Consider the following 23,130-nt stretch of genomic DNA (forward strand, 5'->3'; position numbering starts at 1 on the left):
GAGATTGAAGGCAGGAGGAGAAGAGGACGACAGAGGATGAGATGGTTGGATGGCATCACTGACTCAATGGATATGAGTTTGAGCAAGCTCCAGGAGTTGGTGACGGACGGGGAAGCCTGGTGTGGCACAGTCCATGGGGTTGAAATGAGTTGGACATCAACTGAACTGATAGCAGATTAACAATGTTGTAATAGTTTCAGGTGCAGAGCGAAGGGACTCAGTCATACATATACATGTACCCATTTTTGTATGAACTCTTAAGGTACTCAAGTCACTGCACATCTCCCTAGGTTTTATCTGCTTGATGATAATGATGATGATGACTGTTTTATCTTTTTTTATCCTAATCCCTTCTCCCTGAACTTTGCTATGATGACGCAAGGGGCAGTGTGATGAAGACAAGCTGGTGTGTTTACAGAATCAGAGCTTCCCTGATGGCACTAGTGGTAAAGAATCTGCATGCCAATGCAGGAGGCACAGGTTTAATCCTTGGATTGGAAAGATCCCCTGGAGGTGGGAATGGCAACCCAATCCATTCATGCCTGGAAAATTACATGGACAGAATAACCTGGTGGGCTACAGGTCATACAGTTGTTGCAGAGTCAGATACGAATAAGCAAGGAGGCCACGCCTAATCTGTAACATGGGCAGATATATGCCCTGACTGCAGGGTTAGTGAAAAGATGAAATGAGATCATCCACAGCATTTTGGCATGGATTTTGAGGAACTGAACGGACATACTTTTTTAAGAGGATGATAAAGCTGTAAGCAAACACCGCCATCCCCACCAGGAAATAGGCCAAGGGCAGCCGGTAGCCAGCTCTCCCGATCCGTCTCTCCCTGCCGTAGTAGCCATAGAAGAGGACTGAGTACTGGAGGTAACCCTGCAGAGAGAGCACTTGGTGTCATTTCTGACTCCCAGGTTCTAGAACATTCACAACCCCCTCCCACCTTGAGACAAGAGCGTGGCTGGGCATGAACCTCACCCCCAGAGACCAAACGGTGTCCAGATCTTGGGCAGATGCAATATGCTCCTTGGGGATGGTCTTGCTGGCTGTGCTTCCAAATGGTTGGCCTGCAATGAGCTGGTGACAGAGGAAAGGCGATCATGCAGTCCTCTGGGTGGGAAAGGACCGGAAGAAAAGGGGCCACTGATCTCCATGCACCTGTGAAGATGCTGCACCTACAAGACTCTTAGGAGGTGGATTCTGCTTGATACTTGTTGATGAGGAATTCATCATGAGTGGCCAGGCTTTCATTTGCCTGATTGGGGCCAGTCTGAGTGTACTCTCTAGGCTGGATATGGCTTCTAAGGGAGGATGATTGAAGCCACTGGCTTTCTATAATGGCATAGGAAATGGTCCCATTTGCTTTGCAAAGATAAAGTTTAGTTGAGAAATGGATTTTGCATTAACACAATGTCTGCACACTGGCCCATAAGCCAAATCCAGCCTAACACTTCCTTTTGTGTGGCCCAAGAGCTAAGGAAGGTTTGAGTGGTGGTGGTTTAGTGGCTAAGTCATATCCAGCTCTTTGCGACCCCAAGGACTATAGACCCCCAGGCTCCTCTGCCCTTGGGATTTCCCAGGCAAGAATGCTGGAGTAGGTTGCCATTTTCTTCTCTGGAGGATCTTTCCAACCCAGGAATCAATGCCACATCTCCTGTTTGACAGTTGGATTCTTTACCACTGAACCACCTGGGGAGACCATTGCACATTTTTAAATGGTTGGAAAAAAAATCCAAAATTGCTTCCCAGGTGGCTCAGATGGTAAAGAATCTGTATGCTATGCAGGAGACCTGGGTTCAATCCCTGGGTCAGGAAGATCCCCTGGAGAAGGGAATGGCTACCCACTCCAGTATTCTTGCCTGGAGAATCCCATGGACAGAGGAGTCCGGGGGCTACAGTCTATGGGGTTGCAAAGAGTCAGACACGACTGAGTGACTCAGTACTCATAAATAAAATTTTATCAGAATGCAGCTATACTTACTAGTGACCTAGGGCTTATTAGTTACTTTTGTATGATGTGGCAGATTTAAGAAGCCCACGAAGACTGAAATGTTTACTATCTGGCCCTTTACTGAAAAAAGTTCACCAAGCCCTGTTTGGACACACAGATTATCCTTCCCACGAGGATAATGAGGGTGCCTGTCTTATACTACAGCTTTAAACATCTCTTCATTATAACAAATGGCACCTTTAAACTCTTCTGATATAGTTCTTACCTCTGGAAGAACAATAAAAGCACCTGTCATAATCATGAGCACAATATTGATTCCAAATAACCATCTCAAGAATATGAAATAAGAGGCAACACCAGATCCAAAATGACCTAAGGAAAGACAAGGTAAGGAGCACAGTTTAAAAAAAATCCCCCCAGTGCAAGAAGTTAGCTGTAAAGCAAAACTGATTTTTTTTCCTTATATCACCAGGACATAGACTAAGAATGCCATAATGTCCCTGTCAGGGTGTTGACCCATGATGATCATTCAGAAGGATTAACACATTCCTTAATATCTACCAGTTACACACATACATCCTTAATCCCTAATGTCATACTTTCCCTAATATCATATGGATCTAAAATGCTTTTATCAGATTTACATTCCACCTATGTTCAGAAATATCAGCCTATTTTTGAGGATTTAAAAGATTTCTTTTTCATTTTGCATAGTTTGGGAAATTCCAAGGGTATGGTAAGGATTCTTTTGTCTTAATTTCAAAAGAAATAACAGCGTGTTAGATGTTAACATTAGGGAAAAGTGGTCAAAGGGGTTATAAGAATTCCCCTTGCCACTTTTCCATACATCTAAATTTATTCTAAAATAAAAAGAGCATTTAAAAACAAATTTCTGGGACTTCCCTGGTGGTCTAATGGTTAAGATTCCCTACTTCCACTGCAAGTGGCACAGTGGAAGGTGGCAGGTGGTAGGTGGACCACTCCCTGGTCCTGGAACTGAGGTTCCCACGTGCCCCACAACGTGGCCAAAAAATGAATAAAAACAAATTTCTATTGAGAAAATAAGGGGGCTTAGAGAAAGTTGGATGGGGATGTAAGAGACACTTGTGATGACTTTCTGGAGCAGGTAGACTTGTATCATACTTTGGAAAAGTAGCATCTTGAAATTTTATTTCAAATCTAACTTATGTTTCATAACGAATAGGAAAACACAAACATCACAAAGCCAAAAAAAGTCACCTATTCCAAGGCTACTAAATTAAAATCACTACTAGAATTACTTTCTAGTAGTTTTTAGTAGAACCATCCATTGTCATCCATATGTGTCAACCATATGTGTATTTTTTTGTATAAAGCTGTCATATCTCTACACATCTAGGGTTAACAATCTATTATGAACATTTTCTCATACGAAATATTTCCCTATAAAATGAATTTTATTGTTCCATCCAACGAATTTTACACAATTTATTTAACTTAAACCCCACTCCTTGACTCTTTGGAAGTTTCTAACTTTTCACTAGGTAGAGTATTTGCTAGCATAAATGATTTTGCAGAAATCAGTTTCTAAGGTCAGATTTCCTAGAAGCAGAGCCTGAGAAAAGGGTTCAACTAACATGATATATATATATATATCCCAAAGAAAGGCAATGCCAGAGAATGTACAAATTACTGCACAATTTGACTCATCTCACATGCTAGCAAAGTATTACTCAAAATTCTCCAATCCAGGCTTCAACAGTACACAAACCATGAACTTCCAGATGTTCAAGCTGGGTTTAGAAAAGGCAGAGGAACCAGAGATCAAATTGCCAACATCTGTTGGATCATCGAAAAAACAAGAGAGTTCCAGAAAAACATCTACTTCTGCTTTATTGACTATACCAAAGCCTTTGACTGTGTGGATTACAACAAACTGTGGAAAATTCTTAAAGAGATGGAAATACCAGACCACCTGACCTGATTGCTGAGAAATCTGTATGCAAGTCAGGAAGTAACAGTTAGAACTGGACATGGAACAACAGACTGGCTCCTAATCAGGAAAGGAGTACGTCAAGGCTGTATATTTTCACCCTGCTTATTTAACTTACATGCAGAGTATATCATGTGAAGTGCTGGGCTGGATAAAGCACAAGCTGGAGTCAAGATAATCGGGAAAAATATCAATAACTTCAGATATGCAGATGACACCACCCTCATGGCAGAAAGAGAAGAACTAAAGAGCCTCTTGATGAAAGTGAAGGAGGAGAGTAAAAAAGTTGGCTTAAAACTCAACATTCAGAAAACTAAGATCACGGCATCTGGTTCCATCACTTCATGGCAAATAGATGGGGAAACAGTGAGAGAATTTTTTTTTAACTCCAAAATCACTGCAAATGGTGACTGCAGCCATGCAATTAAAAGACGCTTGCTCCTTGGAAGAAAAGCTATGACCAACCTAGACAGCATATTAAAAAGCAGCACATTACTTTGCCAACAAATGTCCATCTAGTCAAAACTATGGTTTTTCCAGTGGTCATGTATGGATGTAAGAGTTGAACTATAAAGAAAACTGAGCGCTGAAGAGTTGATGTTTTGACCTGTGGTATTGGAGAAGGTTCTTGAGAGTCCCTTGGACTGCAAGGAGATCCAACCAGTCCATCTTAAAGGAGATCAGTCCTGAATATTCATTGGAAGGACTGATGCTGAAGCTGAAACTCTAATACTTTGGCCACCTGATGTGAAGAACTGACTCATTGGAAAAGACCCTGATGCTGGGAAAGAATGACGGCAGGAGGAGAAGGGAACGACAGAGGATGAGATGGTAGGATGGCATCACCAACTTGATGGATATGAGTTTGAGCAAGCTCTGGGAGTTGGTGATGGACAGAAGAAGCCTGGCGTGCTGCAGTCCATGGGGTGGCAAAGAGTCGGACATGACTGATTGACTGAACTGAACTGAACATGATATATTGAGGAAGCAATCTCAGGAGGAAGAGGGTCAGGGGGTCAGGGGAGGTCAGGGGAAAGAGCTGAGCAAAAATGTGGTCTCAACTTGAGCCTGGCTTAGCCTAACCCCATGGGGAGCTCTGGAGGGCAAGTTGCATCATAGTGTTGGTTCCACTCTGAACAAGAAGCTAGACTTAAATACCCCTTAGTCATCACCTATAAGCTCTCCAGTGGGGCTGGGGGAGCAAGTGATGTGTGCCCAACATCTGGAACAATGTGGGCCAAGACTAATCCTCGAGAGAAGGGAGCGGCCAGAAGACATAGCAGCCAGCACTCAGAACAGCTGAAAAAGGGTGGACCAGACAAGTAAAGGGATCTGGGCAGGGGACCAAGTGTGACTGATTTTGTTGTGGCTGCTCTTTCCTCTGGTTGTTAGGGAATGGAAGGGTTCTATCAAACAGTATAAACATTTTGAAGGTGTTTGGTTCAAATTACCACTTTCCCCTAGAAATAGCATCCCAATTGACATTTCTACCACTGGTATGAAAGGGATTAATATCACTTAAATGTTAAAAATACTTTTCCCCTCCTCAATCTGTCATCTAACTTTTACCTCTATTTTTTATGTATGTAAAATTACTTTTATGTGTAGTTAAATATAACAGTACTTTCTTGGATGATTCCTTCTTTACTTTCAGAATTTGACAGGCTTCCATTCTGACATCACATTACTTGTATTTCTTTTATTCCCTCATGGTTTCCTATTTAAATCAAACCCCTTATGGTTATACAGTGGAAGTGATAAATAGATCCAAGGGATTAGATCTGATACGCAATGTGCCTGAACAACTACGGATGGAGGTTCATAACATTGCACAGGAGACAGTGATCAAGATCATCCCCAAGAAAAAAAAATACAAAAAGACAAAATGGTTGTCTGATGAGTCCTGAAAAAAAGCTGTGAAAAGAAGACAAGGGAAAGGCAAAGGAGAAAAGGAAAAATATACCCATTTGAATGCAGAGTTCCAAAGAATAGCAAGAAGAGATTAAAAAAGCCTTCCTCAGTGATCAATGCAAAGAAATAGAGGAAAACAATAGAATGGGAAAGACTAGAGATCTCTTCAAAAAAATTAGAGATACCAAGGGAACATTTCATGCAAAGATAGGCACAATAAAGGACAAAAATTGTATGGACCTAACAGAAGCAGAAGATATTAAGAAGGGGTGGCAAGAATACACAGAAGACCTGTACAAAAAAAATATCTTCAAGACCCAGATAAGCATGATGGTGTGATCACTCACCTAGAGCCAGACATCCTGGAATGCAAAGTCAAGTGGGCCTTAGGAAATGTTACCACGAACAAAGCTAGTGAAGATGATGGAATTCCAGTTGAGCTATTTCAAATCTTAAAGGATGACACCGTGAAAGTGCTGCACTCAATATGCCAGCAAATTTGGAAAACTCAGCAGTGGCCACAGGACTGGAAAAGGTCAGTTTTCATTCCAATCCCAAGGAAAGGCAATGCCAAAGAATGTTCAGACTACCGCAGAAATGCACTCATCTCACACGCTAGCAAAGTAATGCTCAAAATTCTCCAACCCAGGCTTCAACAGTACATGAACCGTGAACTTCCAGATGTTCAAGCTGGATTTAGAAAAGGGACAGGAATGAGAAATCAAATTGCCAACATCCATTGAATCATCAAAAAAGAAAGAGAGTTCTAGAAAAACATCTATTTCTTCTGCCTTATTGACCATGCCAAAACCTTTAATTGTGTGGATCACAATAAACTGTGGAAAATCTTTAAGAGATGGGAATACCAGATCACCTGACCTGACTTCTGAGAAATCTGTATGCAGGTCAAGAAGCAACAGTTAGAACTGGACATGCAAAAACAGACTGGTTCCAAATAGGGAAAGGAGTAAGTCAAGGCTGCATATTGTCACCCTGCTTATTTAACTTGTAGGCAGAGTACATCATGAGAAATCCCGGGCTGGATGAAGCACAAGCTGCAATCAAGATTACGGGAGAAATATCAATAAACTTAGATATGCAGATGACACCACCCTTATGGCAGAAAGAGAAGAAGAACTAAAGAGCTTTTTGATGAAAGTGAAAGAGAATGAAAAAGTTGGCTTAAAACTCAACATTCAGAAAACTAAGATCTTGGCATCTGGTGCCATCACTTGATGGCAAATAGATGGGGAAACAATGCAAACATTGAGAGAATTTATTTTCTTGGGCTCCAAAATCACTGCAGATGGTGACTGCAGCCATGAAATTAAAAGATGCTTGCTCCTTGGAAGAAAAGCTATGAGCTATCTAGACAGCATATTAAAAAGCAGCACATTACTTTACCGACAGAGGTTCATCTAGTCAAAACTATGGTTCTTCCAGTGATCATGTATGGATGTCAGAGTTGGACTATAAAGAAAGCTGGGTGCCAAAAAATTGATGCTTTTGAACTGTGATGTTGGAGAAGATTCTTGAGAGTCCCTTCGACTGCAAGGAGATCCAACCAGTCCATCCTAAAGGAGATCAGTCCTAAGTGTTCATTGGAAGGACTGATGTTGAAGCTGAAACTCCAATAATTTGGCCACCTGATGTGAAGAACTGACTCACTGGAAAAGACCCTGATGCTGGGAAAGATTGAAGGTAGAAGTAGAAGGGGATGACAGAGGATGAGATGGTTGGATGGTATCACCGACTTGATGGACATGAGTTTGAGCAAGCTCTGGGAGTTGGTAATGGACAGGGAAGCCTGGTGTGCTGCAGTCCATGTGGTGGCAAAGAGCCAAACACTACTCAGCATCTGAACTGACCTAATGGAGCTTTAAAGTGAAAGATCTAGGTTATTCTTTAAAACAGTTGAATCAATTGTTCCAGCATCAATTATGTCTCTATGCTACATGTTTCAATTCCTGTAGTTTCTATAACGTATTTTATTTAACATTTTGGTTATACAAGTTCATTTGAGTTTTTCCTTTTAAAAAGATTTTTATTTAGTTTTTTTTTTCTTTATGAGTAATACACAAAACACACTGTATTGTAGTTTTATTGAAATTGCATTAAAACTTATGAATTGATATTGAGAAAATCAATACCTCCCAAATATTAAATCATTCTATGTCTCTTCACAAAACGTTTTAAATATCTCATGATCAAATTTTAGTTTTCATTTCAGACTTCTGGTTATATTTATTCCTGTGTGTTGCATTTGTGTGTTTGTACTGTGTGGATTTTTATTCTTTTAAACATTTATTTATTTAATCTGTGCTGTGCAGCATTTGGGATCTTAGTTCCCTGAGCAGGGATCAAACCCATGACCCCTGAGTTGGGAGTGTTAAATTCTTAACCACTGAACCACCAGGGAAGTCCTCCTGTGTGTGTGCTTTCAAATGTTACTGTGATTGATTTAATTGAGGAGGGGGTGTATTTTTCAAAATGAGTACAGTCACCTCTCTCAAAATGCTAATCTTTGCATTTTGTTTTGCAATCACCAGTGTTATCCTTTTATTCATCTAACAGTTTTTCCTCCCTAATGTTTCTGGGTTTATATTGTGTCTAAGGCATGAACTGACAGATAACTGACAGAGCCCCAGCAGAATGCGGGGCTGTTTTTATCCTGGGAGGTGGTAGGGACAGACAAGCACTGTGTCTCCCACCTCCACAGACCCCTGGGCAGCCTCAGCCAGCACTGTGTGTACAAGGGCCCTGACTGCCCAGTGTAGGAACCAGTTTGCCCCAGACCCATCTCAGACCTCACTGCTGGCTGGCCACCAGCACCACCTCCCACCCCACTCCTCCAAGTGCCAGCACTTACTTTCGATTCTCTTTATCCTCATTTCCCAGGGAATGAAGATGACCACAAAGTTACAGGCCAGACGAGCAAACTTCCGCCACAGCTAGAGAGGTGGGAGCAGGATTAGAGGACTTGACATCCATGAGGGTGGCAGTGACTGTGTGGAGCCCAGGTCCTATGTGCGGGTGAGGCTCCCAGCAGGCATGCTGTCGCTCAATCATGTCCGACTTTTCAACCCCATGAACTGTAGCCACCAGGATCCTCCGTCCATGGGATTCTCCAGGCAACAATACTGGAGTGGGTTGCCATGCCCTTTTCCAGGGGGATCATCCCAGCCCAGGAATCAAACCCAGGTGTCCTACCTGCAGGCAGGCTCTGTACCATCTGAGCCACCCGGGAAGCCTTTTAAGAGCAAAGTGAACACAAAATAAAGCAAAACCAAGGAAGAAATGGGTCCTAATTTCAGGCCTGGGTTATTGAGATTTGGTAAGGCTTCTAAGATCATCGAGAGCAGATATGTACTAACAACATGTATTATAGCTTATGAACAATCTGTCCATCCAGAGTGTGTACTGAGAACCTATGTTGTGTTTCCAGTACCTCGGATACAAATCATGAGCAAGACATGTAAGGTATCAGCTGGTGTGGAGTTTGCATCCAGGTAGAGGGGAGGAAACAACAAAGAATTCAACTCATTAGAACTGGGGGATAGCTCTTTGAAACAAAGGGTCAAGGAAGATCTATCTGGGGAGGTCATACTTGAGCTGAGATGTGAATGAAAGTTAATCAATAGTTCAAAAAATAATAAGTCCTTAGAGGAGCTACCTAAAAAGGGAGAATAGCCAGGAGAAGCCTGTGGGTTAGCATGAGCTGGGCATTTTACAGAAAAGAATAAGGAGAAAGGAATGTGATGAGGTCAAAAAGGTAGCAAATGGCTGATCTGGTGGGTCAGAGGAAGGAGTCTGGATTTAATTCTAAATGTAATGTGTACACAATGTACATTAATGTAAGTAAGATGGAATACTGCCCAGGCATAAAAAGGAACAAAATTGGGTCATTTGGAGAGATATGGATGGACCTAAAGTCTGTCACATAAGTGAAGTAAGTCAGAGAGAAAGTACGTCAAGGTTGTATTTTGTCACCCTGCTTATTTAACTTATATGCAGAGTACATCATGCGAAATGCTGGGTTGGATGAAGCACAAGCTGGAATCAAGATTGCCAGGAGGAATATCAATAACCTCTATGCAGATGACACCACCCTTATGGCAGAAAGCAAAGAACTAAAGAGCCTCTTGATGAAAGTGAAAGAGGAGAGTGAAAAAGTTGGCTTAAAACTCAACATTCAGAAAACTAAGATCATGGCATCCGGTCCCAACATTTCATGGCAAATAGATGGAGAAACAGTGGAAATGGTGAGAGGCTTTATTTTTTTCGCTCCAAAATGGCTGCAGATGGTGACTGCATCCATGAAATTAAAAGATGTTTGCTCCTTGGAAGAAAAGCTGTGACGAACCTAGACAACATATTAAAAAGCAAAGTCATTACTTTGCCAACAAAGGTCTGTCTACTCAAAGCTATGGTTTTTTCAGTGGTCATGTATGGATGTGAGAGTTGGACTATAAAGAAAGATGAGTGCCAAAGAATTGATTCCTTTGAACTGTGGTGTTGGAGAAGATTCTTGAGAGTCCCTTGGACTGCAAGGAGATCCAACCAGTCAATCCCAAAGGAAATCAGTCCTGAATATTCATTGGAAGGACTGATGAAGCTGAAACTCCAATAATTTGGCCACCTGATGTGAAGAACTGACTCACTGGAAAAGACCCTGATGCTGGAAAAGATTGAAGGCAGGAGGAGAAAGGAACGACAGAGGATGAGATAGTTGGATGGCATCACCGACTTGATGGGCATGAGTTTGAGCAAGCTCAGGGAGTTGGTGATGGACAGGGAGGCCTGGCATGCTACAGTCCACTGGGTCGCAAAGAGTCGGACACAACTAAGCAACTGAACTGAAGTCAGAAAGAGAAAAACAAATATCATATACTAATGCATATGTATGGAATCTAGAAAAATGGTACAGATGAACCTATTTCCTGGGCAGAAATATAGACATACTTATAGAGAAGGGACATGTGGACATGGCGGGGGGAGATGGGTGGGACAAACTGGGAGATTGGGATTGATATATGTATATACTACCATGCATAAAATAGATAGTTAGTGAGAAGATGTTGTATAGCACAGGGAGTTCAACCTGGTGCTCTTTGATGACCTAGAGAGGAGGGATGAGGGTGGGTGGGAGAGGATATATGAATATATATCATTGATTCACTTTCTTGTACAGCAGAAATTAACACAACATTGTAAAGCAATTATATTCCAATAAAAAAAACACAATCATTGATCACTATCATACGAGACATAAGAATAAATAGTCAACCCCGAAAAAGAAAAATGGGTAGAAGAATGATGTTATGAATGAGGAGGGGAAGAACCAAAGTGTCAGAATGAAAAAATCTGCTGTCTTCATAGTGGATGGTAAATGCTTTGGAGAAACAATTGATTAATATTTATCAAGAACCAAAAAACATGGATCATCTTTTTTTCTACAGAGGTCATAGTTTTGACATGTATCCTAGAAAAAGACTTTTAAAAGACTGGAAAAGCCATCTGCACAAAGACAATCTTTGAAGGTCTGTTAACACTAATGAAAAATTAGAAGCTATTTAAATATCACCAGCAGGCAAGTAACTAATTAAATTAACATCCATCTTCCTGATGGAATATTACAGAGTCATAGAAAACAGTAAGTATAAAAACATGGTGAAAAATAAACATAGAAACATGGAGAAAAATCCTTGTTATGGTGTTAAGTGAAAAAAAGCAAGACAAAAATCTTTGTATACTATAATTACTCTGAGGCTTCCCTGGTGGCTCAGATGGTAAAGAATTCACCTGTCAATGCAGGAACCGTGGGTTCAACCCCGGAGTTGGGAAGATCCCCTGGAGAAGGAAATGGCAACCCACTTCAATATTCTTGCCTGGGAAATTCCATGGACAGAGGAGCCTGGTGACTACAGTCCATGGGGTTGCAAAGTGTTGGACACGAGTTAGTGACTAAACAGCAACAACATAATTAGCCTGATGTGAAAACTATATATCCAATGACTGAAATGTGAAGTTTAAAGAAAGATACTAGCAAAGCAGTAAAAGTTATTCTTTTCTACTTCCTCCCCCACCAAAAGATACTATGGATAGTAGAGGATTATAGTGGAAGAAATTTTTTGTTGTTGTTGCTTTTGAAGCATTTATGAAAATTATTGGAATGTCTTTATTAATAGATACTTTCAATGTATACTAAAGTTCAACTGTAAGTAACTGGATGGGAAAAATAACAAGCAATAATATAGCACTGTATTATAAAATGAGTGTTGGAATATGCCTGCAACTTTCTCATTAGTGAAGAAAATCCACACACATAAGTGGGCTTCACTTGGGAAAGAGGCCAGATCATTCTTCCAAGGGAAGATCTCCTTTTGCTGATGAGTTGGGCTTCCTTGGGGGTGCACAATTTGTTAAGTGACATCATCAGGACTGCAAGTTTTGGGAAACTCGGACCTTCGAGCTCACCATACTGTTCAATAACTATTAATGATGGACGTTTATAACCCATGTAGTACAGCAAATTCAAGGTTAAGTACAACTGCCTGGGCTAGGGGACCAGAGGAAGGGTGGGCATCTGTGTGTGTATGCTCTTTACCTCTGCACCGGCCGCTTGGTAGCCTCGAGTCCTGGTCAACCGCCCTTCAAACTTCAGCACAATGTCCTTCGCTCGCCTGAGAGAGGAAATAAAACATGGTGGTGAGCACAAGTTTATCACCCTGGTAATCTCAGCAACACATGTGAATGTGCAGTAGTAGGAATAGATAGCCAAACTGTGGAGAAGAGATGCGCTTATGCAAATCTTGCATTTCCTAACTTTTGATAACCAGTTGTTGTTCATTCTCCAAGTTGTGTTTGACTCTTCAAGACCCCAAGGACTGCAGCACGCCAGGCTCCCCTGGATTCCACTATCTCCCAGAGTCCCTCAAACTCAGGTCCATTGAGTCGGTGATGCCATCAAACCAACTCATCCTCTGCCACCCCCTTTCCCTCCTGCCTTCAATCTTTCCAGTCAATCCTAGATCAAACCAGTCAATGCTAAAAGAAATAAACCTGAATATTCATTGGAAGGGCTGAGGCTGAAGCTCCAATACTTTGACCACCTGGTGAGAAGAGCTGACTCACTGGAAAAGACCCTGTTGCTGGGAAAGACTGAAGGCAAAAGGAGAAGAGGGCAGCAGAGGATAAGATGGCATCACCAATTCAATGGACATAAATTTGAGCAAACTCTAGGAGATAGCGGAGGACAGAAGAGCCTGGTATGCTGCAGTCCATGAGTCACGTCAAACACGACTTGGTGACTGAATAACAACAACAGAGACAAGGGCCTGTATCAGTGAAATAATAATTCATTTCATTTCATTCACTCATTATAAAATTTTAGGTCAAATTTTCTTTTCTGATTGGGATATAGGTGCTTTATGATGTTGTGTTAATTTCTGCTATTCGATGATGTGAATCAACTGTATGTATACATATATCCCTTCCCTCTTGTCCCTCCCTCCCCACCCCCATCTGACCCCTCTAGGTCATCACAGAGCCCCCAGTTGAGCTCTGCGTTCCGGCAGTGGAGCTTCCCACTGGATGTTTATTTGACACATGGTAGTGTGTATATGTCAGTGCTATTCTCCCAATTCATTCATTACATTTTTCCATGCAAGCAACTTTCTGCACACCTGTTTGGGTCAAGCACAGTGGAACACAGAGGTGCATAAAATACAGTTGTTCCCTTGGAATAACCCACTAGCTAATAAGGATGACAGAGATCTCAAGCAACCATGGGAGAGGGTGGGTGTGTAAGGACTGAGTAGGGGGCCGAGGCAGCAGTGAGCCAGGCTGGGACCTGGGACCCTTTCCTATAGTGTGTGCACCTGGACACACCTCCCAGGCAACAAAATACAAAGAAACTATAAAGGGCTAAAAATAGCTGCTTGTATGAACAGTTGGGGCAAATTATGGACAATAAGATACAAGAGACCAAAACCCCAACTGTCACTTCTGAAGAGTCAGGAACAAAAACAGGGTACTGTGCATGCCCCCTGCACACAGCACCACCTCGGGTGGGCAGACACCTAAGCCACCCCTCCGGCCTGACCCCTGAACACACCCTACCCTCACTGCACAAAAAAGGCAACTTGTACCCTCCCCCACTTCAACAAGTTGGCAAACAAGGGAATCTGTTGTCTGTTCTTATTCTCCCCTGCTGCAGCAGGGACCCCAATAAAGCCTCACCTAAATTTCTTGTCTGGCCTCTGGTTAATTTCTGTTGATTAAGGAGGCCAACACCCAGTTGTGGATGTGACTAGTGATAGTAGCAAGGTCCGATGCTGTAAAGAGCAATATTACATAGGAACCTGGAATGTCAGGTCCACGAATCAAGGCAAATTGGAAGTGATCAAACAGGAGATGCCAAGAGTGAATGTCAACATTTTAGGAATCAGCAAACTAAAATGGACTAGAATGGGTGAATTTAACTCAGATGACCATTATATCTACTACTGTGGGCAAGAATCCCTTAGAAGAAATGGAGTAGCCATCATAGTCAACAAAAGAGTCCGAAATGCAGTACTTGGATGCAATCTCAAAACTGACAGAATGATCTCTGTTTGTTTCCAAGGCAAACCATTCAATATCACATTAATCCAAGTCTATGCCCTGAACAGTAATGCTGAAGAAGCTGAAGTTGAACAGTTCTATGAAGACCTACAAGACCTTTTAGAACTAACACCCAAAAAAGATGTTTTTTTCATTATAGGGGACTGGAATGCAAAAGTAGGAAGTCAAGAAACACCTGGAGTAACAGGCAAATTTGGCCTTGGAGTACAGAATGAAGCAGGGCAAACGTTAATAGAGTTTTGCCAAGAGAACACACTGGTCATAGCAAACACCCTCTTCCAACAACACAAGAGAAGACTCTACACATGGACATCACCAGATGGCCAACACCAAAATCACATTGATTATATTTTTTGCAGTCAAAGATGGACAAGCTCTATACAGTCAGCAAAAACAAGACCAGGAGCTGACTGTGGCTCAGATCATGAATTCCTTATTGCCAAATTCAGACTTAAACTGAAGAAAGTAGGGAAAACCACTAGACCATTCAGGTATGACCTAAATCAAATCCCTTATGACTATACAGTGGAAGTGAGAAATAGATTTAAGGGACTAGATCTGATAGACAGAGAACCTGATGAACTATGGATGGAGGTTCGTGACATTGTACAGGAGACAGGGATCAAGACCATCCCCAAGAAAAAGAAATGTAGAAAAGCAAAATGGTTGTCTGAGGAGGCCTTACAAATAGCTGTGAAAAGAAGAGAAGTGAAAAGCAAAGGAGAAAAGGAAAGACAAAAGCATCTGAATGCAGAGTTCCAAAGAATAGCAATGAGAGATAAGAAAGCCTTCCTCAGTGATCAGTGCAAAGAAATAGAGGAAGACAATAGAACGGGAAAGACTAGATATCTTTTCAAGAAAGTTAGAGATACCAAGGGAACATTTCACGCAAAGATGAAAGACAGGCTTGGTAAAGGACAGAAATGGTATGGACCTAACAAAAGCAAAAGATATTAAGAAGAGGTGGCAAGAATACACAGAAGAACTGTACAAAAAAGATCTTCATGACCCAGATAATCACAATGGTGTGATCACTCACCTAGAGCCAGACATCCCGGAATATGAAGTCAAGTGGGCCTTAGGAAGCATCACTATGAACAAAGCTAGTGGAGGTGATGGAATTCCAGTTGAGCTATTTCAAATCCTGAAAGATGATGCTGTGAAAGTGCTGCACTCAATATGCCAGCAAATTTGGAAAACTCAGCAGTGGCCACAGGACTGGAAAAGGTCAGTTTTCATTCCAATCCCAAAGAAAGGCAGTGCCAAAGAATGTTTAAGTTACTGCACAATTGCACTCATCTCACACACTAGCAAAGTAATGCTCAAAATCCTCCAAGCCAGGCTTCAACAGTACATGAACCATGAAATTCCAGATGTTCAAACTGGATTCAGAAAAGGCAGAGGAAGTAGAGATACAATTGCTAACATCCATTGGATCATTGAAAAAGCAAGATAGTTCCAGAAAAACATCTATTTCTGCTTTATTGACTATGCCAAAGTCTTTGACTGTGTGGATAACAATAAACTGTGGAAAATTCTGAAAGAGATGGGAATACCAGACCACCTGACCTGCCTCTTGAGAAATCTGTATGCAGGTCAGGAAGCAACAGTTAGAACTGGACGTGGAACAACAGACTGGTTCCAAATAGGAAAAGGGGTATGTCAAGGATGTATATTGTCACCCTGCTTATTAACTTACATGCAAAGTACATCATGAGAAACGCTGGTTGAATGAAGCAGAAGTTGGAATCAAGATTGCCAGGAGAAATATCAATAACCTCAGATATACAAATGACACCACCCTTATGGCAGAAAGTGAAGAAGAACCAAAGAGCCTCTTGATGAAAGTGAAAGAGGAGAATGAAAAAGTTGGCTTAAATTTCAACATTTAGAAAACTAAGATCATGGCATCTGGTCTCATCATTTCATGGCAAATAGATGTGGAAATGGTGGCAGACTTTATTTTGGGGGTCTCCAAAGTCACTGCAGATGGTGACTGAAGCCATGAAATTAAAAGATGCTTGCTCCTTGGAAGGAAAGTTATGATCAACCTAGATAGCATATTAAAAAACAGACATTACATTAGCTGTCTAGTCAAGGCTATGGTTTTTCCAGAGTAATGTATAGATGTGAGAGTTGGATTATAAAGAAATCTGGGTGCCAAAGAATTGATGCTTTTGAACTGTGGTGTTGGAAAAGACTCTTGAGAGTCCCTTGGACTATAAGGCGATCCATCCAGTCCATCCTAAACATCAGTCCTGAGTGTTCACTGGAGGGACTGATGTTGAAGCTGAAATTCCAATACTCTGGCCACCTGATACAGACAGCTGACTCATTGGAAAAGACCCTAATGCTGGGAAAGATTGAAGGCAGGAGGAGAAGGGGATGACAGAGGATGAGATGGTTGGATGGCATCACTGACTCAATGGACATGAATTTGAGTAAACTCTGGGAGTTGGACAGGGAGGCATGGCGTTTTACAGTCCATGGAGTCACAAACAGTCGGACATGACTGAGCGACTGAACTGAACTGAGCTGAAGGATGCCAAGGACCCTGGTCAGTAACAGCAGTGGGGACAGTTCCTAACCCAGGCCCCACCACAGATCAGCCTCTCTACAGGTAACAGATACATGCTCTGTCCTCCCAGACAGGTGGCTGTAGGTCCAGACCCAAGGCTGGAGGTTCCTGCTTTCTCTGCCTCAGCAACACTCTCTTGAGCCCAGAGCAGTCAGGGTCCATTGCTCTCTCTGCCTTCCACAGACCTGGTGAGTCTCCACACGTCCAATTATTGGACCATTGCTCCAGTAGTTTCTCAAGGTGACTGGGAGGAGATAGGTGACGGGGGATGACAAATGCAGGTCTTCAAGGGCGAGCTATTCTCCGAGAGCTTGATGGCTGGCCTGGGCCTCCCTGGTATCGGCGTCTCAGAGCCCTGGCTACACTTATGGAGAAAGGCCTGGTTCATTCCTTGAATCCTGACTGAAAAGTTATCATTTGCTTTGCTCTGCCTGCTGGTTAAAAAAACTCACTCTCTTACAGTTCAGATAATTATTAATCATCAGAGTTTCTATATGCTTTTCAAAATTCTGATAGAATACATGACTTAGATTTTTTTTTTGATGTGGACCATTTTTAAAGACTTTATTGTTATGTTTCAATATTGCTTCTGTTTTATGTTTTGGGTGTTTTTTTTTTTTTTTTTTTTTGGCCCTGAGGCAGTGGGATCTTCACTCCTTGACCAGGAAAGGAACCCACAGCCTCTGCATTGTAAGGCAAAATCCCAACCACTGGACCACCAGTGAAGTTCCTACATGACTTTTGTGTTTTTTTGAAATAGAGTTGATTTCTGGAGAAGGCCTTGGTAACCCTCTCCAGTATTCTTGCCTGGAGAATCCCATGGACAGAGGAGCCTGGCAGGCTCCAGTCCTTGGGGTCACAAAAAATCAAACAGGGCTGAAACAGATTATCACACCTACACTTGCAATAACCAATTGGTGCTGTCGGGGCCCTTACCTCAGCGCCCTCAGCTTCTGCCCCATGGTCCAGGGTCGACAGCGAATGTTTGCCATAAGATCTTTCTGGAACTGTATGTTCTGGAAGATTTGTTCTGGATCATGGCTGTCCCCCGTTTCATCGGCAGTAAAGCTGTCCTCCAAGTTGCTGAATGGATCAGAGCATTAAGGAGGAAATCAGATTAGTAGAATTACTTCCAGCCAAGATCTTGCCCTGGGTAAGTTCAGCCTCTTGCTCTCTGGGGGTCATTTGTATGAAGCTGGTGTGTGTGGAAGAAGAGGAGAGGGATCTGGGGCGTTGGAGAGAGAATCCAGTAGTGTTAGCAGCCACTGGAACACATTCACTGGGTTCTATAACTTTGATGGGTCAGTAAAAGACAAAAGCTTCGAAGGATAAAAGATGCTATCAGAAACTGTCGTAAAAGGAACCAAGAGAGTACTTAGGTAGGATTCCTGAAGAGCAGCATCTTTGGTGGCAAAACAATTTCTTTTACCAGCTAACTGAAATAATCAGCTTAATTTTAAAGAAAGAACTCCTCCTGCCCCCTAACTCTGGATGTAAAATAAATAAAAACCAAACTATCTCATCTAGAGAGCCCCCTACTCCGCACTCCTGCTTGGATTCATTTGAAATCTGAGATAAGGATAGGAAACAGGCAGCTGTTTCTATGAACAAATTAGCTAAACAAATTTTCACAGGCAAATATTTCAGGGTATTAGTTACTCTCTAAGGAGAACAGCTTTCCAGTGTGTAGCAACATTTATTCCCAGTGAAAATGAATACACAAATTCTAATGCAAATTTTTTTCCGTAATGTTACATATTATTTCTTATCTATTGGAATATAATTGCTTTACAATGTTGTGTTAGTTTTGTAACTGGGAAAGGTTAATTTTGAATTTATGTTGGAACTGCTTCTGTGACTTTAACCCTTTTTTGCTATTAAACATACATAGTGGCCTGCCTGAGCCGCCCACCTGTGAAGGATTGCAAGGAAGTGAAACTAACACATCCCCCTGCCTGAGGCTTGTCATTCTAGGGGATATTTGTAAGGACTGAAGTCTTTTTACTTTTGCTTCCTCACTTCCTCCCACCTCTGATCGAGGAAAGGACCTGGCAACCCAGCCCTAACAAGATGGTTATTTTGAGGCGCTAGCCTGCCATCCTCTCTGACAGCCGGCTCCCCAATTAAAATCTGTTCCTGGCCTCAACCCCTCCTCTCTCAGATTCATTGGCCTGTCTTTTGGGAAGCAGAGTCAGCTTGGACTCCCTAACAGTTTCTGCTGTACAACGAAGTGAATCAGCTTAAAGTATAACATATATCCCCTCCCCTTGGACCGTTCCCCGCCCCCCCCCGCCCCCAGCCCGTCCATCCTTCTAGATCATCACAGAGCACCTGAGCCGAGCTTCCTGTGCTTAATTCAAAGGTTAATTCAAAAGGACATATGTACCCTAAAGCAACTTTTCAGGAGGGGACTGAGTATTGTGCTATGGCTATTTCTTCAAGGAAGCACTTAAAGGTAAGGGGAAATAATTCCTTTGTTTTTTCTAATTCAGATTGTTTTTACTTACTCCAAGGAGAATTTTCTCCAGCTTCTCCGAATTTATGGAGGTTTTAATATACTTTTGTAAATGTTTAACAAATTCAAGTAACACTCCTCCACTTCTAACTAGTCTATATTCTAACAGAAACCTCATTTATTATGACAGATGTATCATCTGCTCTCTCTTGATATTGCTGGTGGAGTAAAGAGAAGAGAAAACAGATAAAGCACATCTGTGGGTTTGGCCAGCAATAAAGGCAGGTTGGGGTGTAAGCTTTTTGATGCTGATCAGAAGCAGGTAGACACTACCCTCTGTGCACGTGGCTGAGGTTGTCTTCCTTGACGGATAAGGACCTGGATAAAGGAGTTTCTGAGCTTATTCTGAAGGAGAACCCAGGAAGATGGGCACTTGGTTCTCTGGAAAGATGCAAGCAAGGGGGACCCAGGTTTTTCCTCCTCACACACCTGCCTTAACTGCCCGGTGGATGGGCGGGATGGCTCACCTGAGCAGCAGGGACTCCTGATAGAAGTAGTGCTGGTTGGCGTTTCTCCGAATGCTTCTAAAATGCTGGGATGCCTTCGGTGGTTTCATGGGAGCCAGCTGGCTGCCAGGGATCAGGAGGGGTAGGCAGGGCGCTGAGAAGCAGGCAGGCAGGAGTATGCTGTTGCTTTGCCCTCCAGTTCTCAGGAGCAGGACTGTGCGTCTGCAGTGATGCTATGAGCAGAGAAGCCAGGAAGCCACTCATGCATATGCATGTTAAGGTGGCTTTAGCAACAGAGATTGGCTGGAGTTAAGACAGCCAAAGGCAAGAGGCTTGGCCAGGTAATCTAGGACCACTTGGTGTTGCCCAAATAATCACGTGGCTGACCCCTTGTGCCAGGAAGGGCTCTGCTGTTTGCAAAGCACTTTATATCTGTTACCATGACTGGTGTTCAGATAATATTTAGGGAAGATGCAAGGCATAGCTTGTTTGTTTGGTTTTTTAATTATCAAGAAATACTTTAGAGACAGTAAGAATCTTGTCCGTGTCCATGTAATAGGGAAGAATAAATCTGACTCCATGTTAAATCTGTTTCTTTTATTTTAACCTTTGTATTCTATTGTGTTAAGAAGGTCGCCTATAGCTTGAAATTCACAGGAGGGCCCATTCTTAAGGCCCTGATCTTTAAGGGTGTAACACTTTTCCATTCCTATAGAGATGAAAAGTTGCAGAACAGAAAACAGTTTGTCTTGTTGGAGATCTATAGGAATACTTGATCCGTCTGGACAGCGGTGGGAACAAAGGACTCCTACACCAAGACTTTGCAACAATCAACCATGCCTCCTCCCCTGTTGTGTGCACTGTCGCTTCAGTCGCCTGTGATTCTTTGTGACCTCATGGATGGTAGCCTGCCAGGCTTCTCTGCCTATGGGATTCTCCAGGAAAGAATACTGGAGTGGGTTGCCATGCCCTCCTCCAAGGGATCTTCCCCCCAGAGATTGAACCCCCAGAGAACACTTATCATAAGAGAAGTATCTCTTATGTCTCCTGCATTGACAGGTGGGTTCTTTACCACTAGCTCTATTTTACCACTAATTACCTCTCTTTACCACTGCCAATATTCTCAGCTTTATTTTTCTGTTTTGAAAAAAGTCAAGCCTACGGAAATGTTGATAGAACAATACAAAGCATACAAGTGCTGTCTACTCATAATCTAGACCCACCAATTGCTAACATTTTTGCCCCATTTGCTTTAATTTTTATCTATACATTTCCACCCTACACCATTTAAAAGTAACTAGAGGGGACTTTCCTGGTGGCCCAGTGGTTAAGACTCCATGCTTCCAATGCAGGGGATGCAGGTTTGATCCCAGGTCGGGAAACCAGATCCCACATGCTATGCAGTGCAGTAAAAGAAAAAAAAGTTAACTATAAAAAAAGTGGGCTTCCCAGGTGGTGCTAGTGGTAGAGAACCTGCCTACCACTGCAGAAGACATAAGAAATGCAGGTTCAATCCTTGGGTCGGGAAGATCCCCTGAAGAAGGAAATAGCAACCCACTCCAGTATTCTTGCCTGGAGAATCCCACAGACAGAGCAGCCTGCTGGGCTACAGTTCATAGTGTCGCATAGAGTTGGACATGACTGAAATGACTTAGCACGAATGCACATCAAGAAAGTAGCTTAGAGAAGGTAAGAAACTTGTCCCTGTTCATGTAATAGGGAAGAATAAATCTAACTCCTTATTAGATTTGTTTCTTTCACTTTAACTTTTGAATTCATCCTTAACTCCAGGACTTTCCAATAGTTTCACCACATAAACCTCCATTAAAAAAAAAATTGACCCAAGAAATTATTTGCTTGCAGTAAGGTTGGTTGAACTGAACTAGAAAAGGCTCTTTCTGTTGAACACTCTGCACTGTCAGTACACTAGAGACACCACAAAGAGGTGAGTCTTGGAACCGGCCAAGCACTAGACAACCGGGCAGAAAGGAAATCTGTTAGCAACTCCAGGCCTGGGGCTTAGGAGGGGGACTGCATTCATGCATTCTTTTGTTCTTCTATTCATTTATTAGCAAGTCGTTAGATTCCTCTTCCTGTCTGTCATGCATGAGTCTGACAAGCAAAGCCAGAACCCTAGCCTGGGATCTTGGGGTTCAGGGGCTGCTGCAGACAGGAGTTTAGATCCTGGGGCTCAGGGTATGGGAATGAAATAGAGGCCTGGACACCAGAGCTGGCCCTCACTCAAGATGGACTTGGGGCGTTGTGACATCTGGTCACCTGTCTGTTAATCTGCCTGAAGTCATTTGACCTGATAATCCATCTAGTAATATTAGATAAAATTTGTGTTTATCAAATGGACAAAATGGCATATATAATAGAACTGCTTCTATTGGTTGGTTTGTGTGCGTGTTATTTTTTTAGGAAATGGCAATCCATTCCACTATTCTTGCCTGGGAAATCCCATGGACAGAAGATCCTCGCCGGCTACAGTCCAAAGAGTCGAAAAGAGTCGAACACAACTGAGCGACTATGTATATTTATATATATGTATATATATACACACACACATGTATATGTGTATATATATATATATTTGTGTTTTTAGAGGGGTGAAATTGAAAGTGTTAGTCACTGAATCGTGTCTAACTCTGCGACCCCATGGATTGTAGCCCGCCAGTTTCCTCTGTCATTTAGAGAGATAGGAAAAGGTTCTGATAGCAAATTTTAAAGGATTCTACAGAGATTTATTAAAACAAATTATGCTGTGTTTTTTGAATATTGGTAGAATGAGCTTTAATGTGCTCTGATGTGTGTGTGGTCTTTTTATGGTTTCCTTCTCCTGATTTTTAAAGTTCTTTTTGAGTCCACCGGGCAGTCACTGTGGCGATGAGCACCAGGTGAAGGGATCGTTGCTGCTCGTTAGCCCCAGCACAAGGGACTCAGATTCACACACACCCTGCTCCCGTCCCGCCTAGCTCCTCTCTGGGCCCCCAGCTCTTCTGGGCTCCCCCGGGCTGGTTAGAAGGAGGAAGTGCAGGCAGGAGATGCTAATTTCTGAGTGCGGGGGATAAATGACTGGGCTTGCATCTGACTTCCTCTGACAATCTGATTAGCGGTTTTAGA

At 42.4% G+C, this 23,130-nt stretch overlaps 2 protein-coding genes across 2 annotated transcripts in view; one reads left to right on the plus strand and one right to left on the minus strand.

The window, feature by feature from the left end:
* The window catches only part of IL16 (interleukin 16), a 170,308-nt gene extending 163,678 nt beyond the window's left edge, over nucleotides 1–6,630 (plus strand). Inside the window, exon 20 of the transcript XR_010659102.1 lies at nucleotides 6,604–6,630. The gene's annotated coding sequence lies outside the window, so the exon portion shown is untranslated. The remainder of the gene's footprint in view (nucleotides 1–6,603) is intronic.
* TMC3 (transmembrane channel like 3) overlaps nucleotides 1–20,117 on the minus strand; it is a 50,666-nt gene extending 30,549 nt beyond the window's left edge. Inside the window, exons 1-7 of the mRNA XM_065906142.1 lie at nucleotides 20,029–20,117; nucleotides 17,983–18,129; nucleotides 12,451–12,526; nucleotides 8,713–8,794; nucleotides 2,226–2,332; nucleotides 988–1,086; nucleotides 743–885 (exon numbers count right to left, since the gene is read on the minus strand). Coding sequence (XP_065762214.1) covers nucleotides 743–885; nucleotides 988–1,086; nucleotides 2,226–2,332; nucleotides 8,713–8,794; nucleotides 12,451–12,526; nucleotides 17,983–18,129; nucleotides 20,029–20,117 — 743 coding nt within the window. The remainder of the gene's footprint in view (nucleotides 1–742; nucleotides 886–987; nucleotides 1,087–2,225; nucleotides 2,333–8,712; nucleotides 8,795–12,450; nucleotides 12,527–17,982; nucleotides 18,130–20,028) is intronic.
* Between the last annotated feature and the right edge of the window lie 3,013 nt (nucleotides 20,118–23,130).

The sequence above is a fragment of the Muntiacus reevesi genome, chromosome 15, assembly GCF_963930625.1.
Source record: "Muntiacus reevesi chromosome 15, mMunRee1.1, whole genome shotgun sequence".
NCBI lineage: Eukaryota > Metazoa > Chordata > Mammalia > Artiodactyla > Cervidae > Muntiacus > Muntiacus reevesi.